Below are 8,071 nucleotides of genomic sequence, written 5' to 3'. Positions count from 1 at the left end.
TTATTATCTACACCCACTTTTATAAGTAACATGCAGATGTAGTTACCAACCAGTAGAAGGTGGATTCGAGCAAGCGAAGTATCATGGGCAGCAGGCAAAATCAGCAAATAATTAAATTTGTCACCGTAGCTGTCACCTACAAAAAAGAATTCAAGGATAGAGGTTAGTGGTTGAGTTTTGTTAATTTTTTATATAGTATAATAAAAATATATTGCTTTATGCTTAATAATATTTTGGAAGCATTTAAAGTGATATTATGGCATAAAATGTTAGTAATACAGGCATATTTTTTTTAATTTTTGCACATGAGGTCTTCAGTTTTGAGGTACAGGGTATCGTAGTTGAAAAAAAAAGTTGTAGATCTAAAATCGTCTGACGAATCACAATACACATCATATCTACACTAATGGTTTGTGCTGAGACTTTTAGCATATTTTTTTCACGTTGAGAGCCATTGTTATTTTATTCAAGTACTGTCTATGCCAAATTTCGTTTCGATATCCTTATTTTTCCTGAATTATCTCAAAAGCGATAAGATCAAATTTTTATGTCTCAAAATTAGAAAACCAAAAAGCTTCTTCGTTTATTAAACGTACTGTCATATATCTAATTTAATAAAAACGCATTTAATCTATTGCACGAATAATTATTTTTGAATTAGTTATCACTGCAATTTCATCACCAATATATCCGAATTAACTAATAACGATAAACAGTATCTAATAAGGTATTTATTTTCTTTGTTTCGGCGAAAGCCATGAATATTGTACTTTCCGATCTAATTTTTTAATCTCTAATCTCGAATGAAACGTCAATAATTTCAAACTTTTTTTCAGATTACAAGATAGTGGAAACTGTAAGGGTTACCCAATATGCAAAGAGAAAGTAAGACCTCGCTGCTACTTTGGCATGTAAAAACAAAATAATACGAAGTTGAACTAATTATATTGCCAATATCAGCTTTAATAACCCAAGTAGTTTATTGTACTCCCGAAATCTTCATCCCCCTGTTTTCTAAAAGCAAAAAATATTCTCATTCCATTTATTAGAATATTCAGCTTGATATAATATTAGGTTATTTTTTATGTTCATCCTCTGGAAAGCTAAGCCGAGGTTTCTGAAGATAAGTAAAGATTAATATTGTAATCTGGCGGCCTGTAAAATTTTTTAAAGGACTTGAGAGCATCTTAGAAACTCTTTGGAAGGCGGCAACTTCGTGAATAATGGTCGTATCGAGAAAAAAAAGAAAACATCTTGAAGCTTGAACATTCTAGTTATGGAATCTTGGGATGAAAAATTTTTTTGGTGCAATAGAAATAATGCAAGGAAAATATTTTAAATTTTTTTTTTCAAATTTTGATCAAATTTATCAAAATGTAAAAAAATTTTTTGTCCTGTATTTTTAGAAATTTACATTGAATATTTGAAATGTCGAAAACATTTTTTTTTAATTTAAAAAATAAAAAAATTTGTTTTTTTTAAATTATAATTTTTTTTCGATATATTTTTTAAGTATTTGACGCGAAATTGTAAGAAAAATAATGCAAAAAATTCAAAACCGAAAAAAAAATAAAATTTTTAATTTTTTTAAATTTAAAACAAAAAATTTTTTCTACATTTGAAAGATTCAGCATAAAATTGTAAAAATCAGGACGGAAACGTTTTATTTAACTGAAAAATTTAATTTTTTTTCAAAATTCAATTCGTTTTTCAAAATTTTGATTTTTTTTTCTATATTCGATGAGTATTTAACGTGAAATTATGACAAAAATAACGCAAAAAAATTTAAAAAAAATTCGTCCTGTTTTTTACAATTTTACATTGAATATTTCAAATGCCAAAAATTTCTTTTAATTTTGAAAAAAGTTGAAAAATTAGCTTTTTTTCAGTTAAAAATTTTCTTTTCAATATTTTATGAGTATTTTGAGAAAGATAAAAAATTAAAAATTTTGAAAAAAAATCCAATTTTTCAATTCTTTTTTAATTTAAAAAAAATTTTTTATCGGCATTTGAAATATTCGATTATCTATATTTTATGAGTATTTGACCTGAAATTGTGAGAAAAATAAGGCAAAAAGATTTGAAAATATTGAAAAAAATAAAATTTTTCAATTTTTTTAATTTTAAAAATAAAAATTTCGCGAAATTTGAAATACTCAGTATAAAAATCAGGACGGAATTTTTTTTAACTTAACATTAACTCAAAATTGAATGTTTTTCAAAATTTTGATTTTTTTTGATATTTGAAGAGTAACGCGAAATTGTGATAAAAATAACGCGAAAAAAAATTCATAATTTTGAACAAATTTAAAATTAAAAAGAAAATTTCGTCGTTTTTTACAATTTTAGATTGAATATTTCAAATGTCGGAAATTTTCTTTTTTTAATTTTAAGAAATGTTTCTTTTTCAAAATTGAATTTTTTATTTTCTATATTTTATGAGTATTTAACGCGAAATTGTCAGAAAATATAATAAAAAAAAAATTCAAAATTTTGATAAAATTATTCAAAATTAAAAAAAAATTTCGTCTCGTTTTTGACAATTTTACACTGAATATTTCAAATGTCGAAAAACAATTTTTTTTTAATTTAAAAAAGTTGAAAAACTGCTTTTTCAGAATTAAAGTTTTTTTCAATATTTTATGAGTATTTGACGCGAAATTGTGAGAAAAATAACGCAAAAAATTCAAAATTTTGAACAAATCAAATTTTCCAATTTTTAGAAAAAATTGGAAATTTCCGCTCCTTTAGTTTTTTTCAGTTTATTTTGTCTGTATAAGTACCAAGTTGCGAACGCCATAAAAGCAAGTCTTGCTCCAGTTTATGTCTAACAAAACCTATACCTTTATAATCAGAGGCAGTTATATTTTTAGGATGTAATTTATATGTTAGCTTAAACTCAAAAACTGCAACTAAATCTTTAATATGATCTTGCTTGTTTAACTCCAATTGATGCTGTTTTGCGTCATTAAGGATACTTACTGTAATCAAGTTTGTTTACACGACTTCATTAAAAAATTGCATCAATTTCAAGTTGGAGTAAATAGGTAGGTACTATCAAAGAAGCATTCATAAAGCTTCAGGTCATATGCAGACATCAAAACATTTAATAGTTTAATTTATTTTATTTGTTTAGTGACGGTAGAGTGTAATTATGTTTTCATTCACACCTTTCTATGTATTATATTATGAAAAAAACAATCAAGAAAGAGTTAGTATTGTTAGCACTTACTCTTTGTCAGGACAAAACGATGCTGTTGCAAGAAGACGATATCAGATGGATTATCCCGATTTATAAGTACCGAATAATAAAATGTTTGTCAAATTGGTTCAATATTTAACAGTTTTGCGAGTTTGTACATAATGGGTTGACGATATTCTTCAACAACAACATTAGCTTTCCCATTACAAAAATCATAAACAAACACTGTATTTGCATACTCTAAATTTGAATAAGTTTTGGCATTTTGTAACAGTTTGATAGTATAAACTTGTAAGAAATGCTAAACTATTACAACATAAAATGACACTAACAAATGTCCTACTTTTGAACTTGGAACATGACATACTCTGATTTAAAATAGTTAAAATAATTACGCTATAACTTCAAAACAAATGAAAATCGCATAACTTATGTCTGTCATTATTGCACATATAATTAGACACACAATAACTGCTCTTAACCTTTCTTTTTCTAGATCGTTAAAAGCGTATTTTAACAAAGTTTTTAATGAGCCTAATCTTAAATATAAAAGGTGTTTACCAAAACATCTATCCAATTATTCCCCATCATTATGATCGACTGTATACAGCGAATATTGGTGAACGCATTCTGTTTGGTTGTGGCAATATTGGTGGTGGCTTTGGCTTGTTTCAGATGGAGATATCAATACTGGAAGAGAAAAAATGTTCCTTATCTCGAACCGTCCATACCGTTCGGAAGCATAGGCAACATATTGCTGGAGAACAGGGATGTGAACATTGCTAAGATTTACGAAAAAGTGAAGTCTAAAGGTAAGTTATTGTACAGGGAGTTTTGATAGAGACGGTGCATGAAAAAATGCAAGAGACAGAAAAGTTTTTATATCTTTTCAACTTTGTGAAGTAAAGTAAATACTGAATTGTAACCTACCCCTACCCACCAACAAATTTTGGGAATTAATATCATATTTTTCCCATTTTCCCACCAAACTAGCTTCGGAATAAAGTGAAAGCCAATTTGCAGTCTTTTAAGAAATGTACAAACAACTGCTGACTTTTTTAAAGCTCTCTGCTTTCTCTAACCACAGCCGTTGCCTAAATCCGTCATCTCTGCTAAGTTGTTCCTGTTTTCAGACTGGAAGTATTGCGGGTTGTATATGTTACTCTCCCCTGTATTCCTGGTGGTGGATATAGACCTGGTGAAACGTATTCTGGCGTCGGATTTCCAATACTTTAACAGCAGAGGCACTTACACCAACGAAGTCGACGACCCAGTAGGTGAGGTGACTTTAACAACCAAAAACAACACTACAGAAATTCCGAACGTCTTTAGATGATACAGTGTGATTTAAACACAAAGAACGTCGAAATAAAATAAATTACAGAAATTATAAGTAAATATTTTAGTGGGCGAATCTACTCATAAAAATTATGGTAATAATGCACAGAGCTTTCTTTAAAAAATCCCCTGACTTTCGTTCGTTTATTTATTTCTTTATCAATTTGTTTATTTGTTTGTTTATTTGGTCATTTATTTATTTATTTACTTAGTAGCCAGACTAATTACTAAAGGGAACAACCTTCTAAAGACGTATTAAAAGCAGTCAAAAGTTGTCAAATCTAGATATAACTTTTTTTCTAATGTGGAGTTTATTAAATGTGCATGGTGTTTAAAATTTATTGTTTTCGAGATAATCAGTTGTTTTTGAAAAAAAAAACACGATTTCAGCTCTTTAAATGAGGCTAGATAGTATCTAAACCGTAAACGTTACAAACCTGCAGTTTTCACAGTTTGTTTTGACAAAAATTACTATTCTTATCATCCACGAGCAAAACGTGTACGTTATTCAGACTGGGAAATACTAAGACTTACATTTAATAATCTTACGAGTTGAAAAACTTTTTTTTCAAATGGAATGACCCATATTAATTGTCATGGGTGAATGCAAAATTGAATGCTCTTTCAACTCATATTAGGTTGTCTATACTTATCTCTAACAGTTTTCTAGAAAAATCAGGTTTTTTTCTAAAAGTCCGAAAAAGTAGCTATGTAACAGCGTTAAGAAGGCCTTGCAATTGTATTAGTACAACGTCGATAGATAGACTTTTACAAAAGTACAGTACAGCACATCCTTATCGCATCCAATTACACCAAGAGTTACCAAAAGTAGACCAAAAGTAGTAACAATTTATGAGGAGAAACGTGCTTGACTTTTTTGCTGACGGTATGCGTCCGTCTTTATATTACGTATTCTTTCCACAGGTTGCAACTTGTTCTCTCTATCTGGCAAGAAATGGAAAAACCTCAGAACCAAACTGACTCCAGCTTTCTCCTCTGGCAAGTTAAAGAGCATGTTCCAGACCGTAGTAGATTGCGGACTGGCCCTTGAGGAACACCTTCAGGAAAACTATTTAGGATCGGATCCCCTCGATGCCAAAAACGTCATGCGTAAGCATACGACAGTCACAAGTCTATAGTAAACAATCTCTTACTCCAAAGTTAGGGATTATTTTCACCCAACTGCTTTTGTCTTAAAAAAAAACCTCTCATTAAAAGGAAAAGACAGAATATACATCACTATATCACGTACATTTATGGTTAATGTTTCGAAAAACCACTTTGTTTTCATAATCAGAATCGGTAACTACTATGCTTGCGAGTCTTTGAATGAATGGTCATTAACGTTAGACTCATTACTTTTTTCTGTGAGCCAGCAATGTTTCTGAGACATTGTGTAGAATTCAAAACATAGGTAAAAACATGCCTTCCGTTCCAGAATGCTTCTCCACCGACGTCATAGGCTCGTGTGCCTTCGGCATAGACTGCAACAGTTTCAAGGACCCCAACACCAAGTTCAAGGAGGTCACTAACAAGTTCTTCTTTTCCTCCAAACTGGACGCCGTTCTGTGGCTGTTCGTAGACAACTTCCCCGTGCTGTCCAGATTGCTCAAAATTCGAATGGTCAAGAAAGAAATCGGAGACTTCTTCATAGATCTAGTGGATAGCACAGTGGCTTATCGAGAAGCAAACAACTACATGAGGAAGGACTTCATGCAACAGCTCATTGACATCAGGAATGGAAAATATGGGTCGATAGACCAATTCAATGGTGGGTATATGAGTTTTAGCAAGAGAAGAGAAGAGAAGAGAAGAGAAGAGAAGAGATTAATGAAAAATATAACGTCAACAGATCTGATCTTTCAGTTTGTTCATAAACCTAGATTCTCTAGGATGGAATTTCTTCTTTAGGAATAATTTTTATGAACAACAAGGAGCCTAGTAAAATTCCTTAGTTTATGTATTATAATTTATATTTCCAGGACATTCCGATGAGGTGCCAAGTTTGACAATGGACGAAATCGCAGCACAGACCTTCATCTTCTTCGTGGCCGGTTCAGAAACCAGCGGCACAACTTTGACCTTCGCCCTTTTCGAGATGGCTATGCATCCAGAGATTCAGGACCGGCTCCGTGAAGAAATTCTCACCGTCTTGTCGAAACACGACGGAAAAATCACGTACGATTCGCTGAATGAGATGAAATACATGAGTCAGGTGATAGATGGTACGTATTCCCACGTCGAATACAGGGTGTGGCGTGTATAATCTATAAAAAAAAGTCTACTTGTTCGGCACATTGCCGTAAAAACCATCTGCAAAAACGCATTTCAAGTTCACTTGCTGACCACGTCCTTCTCCTCGAGGGATAACACTTCCCGTATCTCGCAGCCGCTGAACGCACTGTAGGATTGTATTTGCGCGTGGGGGTGACGTTGTGGCCATCGTTCCCGGTACAACTTAGTCGCCGCGAGCGCATTTTCTCCGGCTGCACCATACACTAACACCATATTCGGAACGACACGTTCGGAAATTGTAAATGCATTTTTTTCTCAGTTCATTGTAAAACTAGTCTGTGCACAAACTCGAAAATTAAGCAAAGTAAGAAATAAGAATCTCGCTTTTATTGTAATCGGCACGCTATTCTTATTTTTTGTTTCTTTATAAAAATTACACTGTCACTATCGTGGAATTACAAAATTAAAACTTTTGTCTGGAATCTTACACTTTGTAACACTGATGGGTCGATGGACGATGCTTAATATTTAATAATTAAGTGAATAATGAATTCAATACAAATACAAAATCAGTTGACTGCACAAATTTTTTGACAATGTAACCTAACCTTCTTTTAGTATTACTCTCAGAGGAATAAGTAAACATAGAGAGGCCCTAAGCACTAAATAACATTCATTTGTAGTCAATAGCAACAGATAGAAAATAGAGTGAGTTGGAAAAACAAAAATAGCTGCTAGAGGTGCAGTAAACAATACACTTCAGTGGCGTGCCCAAATACGTACAGAGGGTATCGAATATAAATTAAATAAAACTTGGGTACTATTCTTTAAACAAGTTAATATATTTATATCAATTGAAGGAACAAAATATTATGCATTATTATGATTAATTTTCAATTTATTAATTTGTACATGATACCATTTTATGTATTAGGCACATCTGAGTTGAAAATCATAGGTATTAATCATTTAATAAAAAAATTATTAGTATACGTATACCTACACATTGGACTAGGTTTGACAGTACACAATATTGATTTTTAGAAAGTAGTTTCCTTTAAAAATTACAGATATTTCAAACATTTTATTTAATACCTATTTACATTACTAAAATTATTTACATTAACTAAAATATATAATTTTTCTGCAATTTTTTAAACTTATACTTGAAATATTATATAATAGTGCTTATTTATTATATTTATAAAAGATAAAAAAATATACTACTCTAATAATATTCTTATTGGTTTAATTGGTTGTGAAATTAAAGTTAACTTTTTGCCCTTTACATTAAAG

The 8,071-nt window shown here is 30.8% G+C and overlaps 1 protein-coding gene across 1 annotated transcript in view; it reads left to right on the top strand.

Moving 5' to 3' along the window:
- Positions 1–3,792: 3,792 nt before the first annotated feature.
- Positions 3,793–8,071, top strand: part of LOC108915157 (probable cytochrome P450 6a14) — a 6,880-nt gene continuing 2,601 nt past the window's right edge. The window contains exons 1-5 of the mRNA XM_023455313.1: positions 3,793–4,014; positions 4,336–4,479; positions 5,465–5,650; positions 5,979–6,311; positions 6,523–6,765. Of these exons, the coding sequence (XP_023311081.1) occupies positions 3,795–4,014; positions 4,336–4,479; positions 5,465–5,650; positions 5,979–6,311; positions 6,523–6,765 (1,126 nt within the window). The 5' untranslated portion in view covers positions 3,793–3,794. The remainder of the gene's footprint in view (positions 4,015–4,335; positions 4,480–5,464; positions 5,651–5,978; positions 6,312–6,522; positions 6,766–8,071) is intronic.

The sequence above is a fragment of the Anoplophora glabripennis genome, unplaced genomic scaffold, assembly GCF_000390285.2.
Source record: "Anoplophora glabripennis isolate ALB-LARVAE unplaced genomic scaffold, Agla_2.0 scaffold155, whole genome shotgun sequence".
Taxonomy (NCBI): Eukaryota; Metazoa; Arthropoda; class Insecta; order Coleoptera; family Cerambycidae; genus Anoplophora; species Anoplophora glabripennis.
This window is presented reverse-complemented; position numbering and strand designations above follow the sequence as displayed.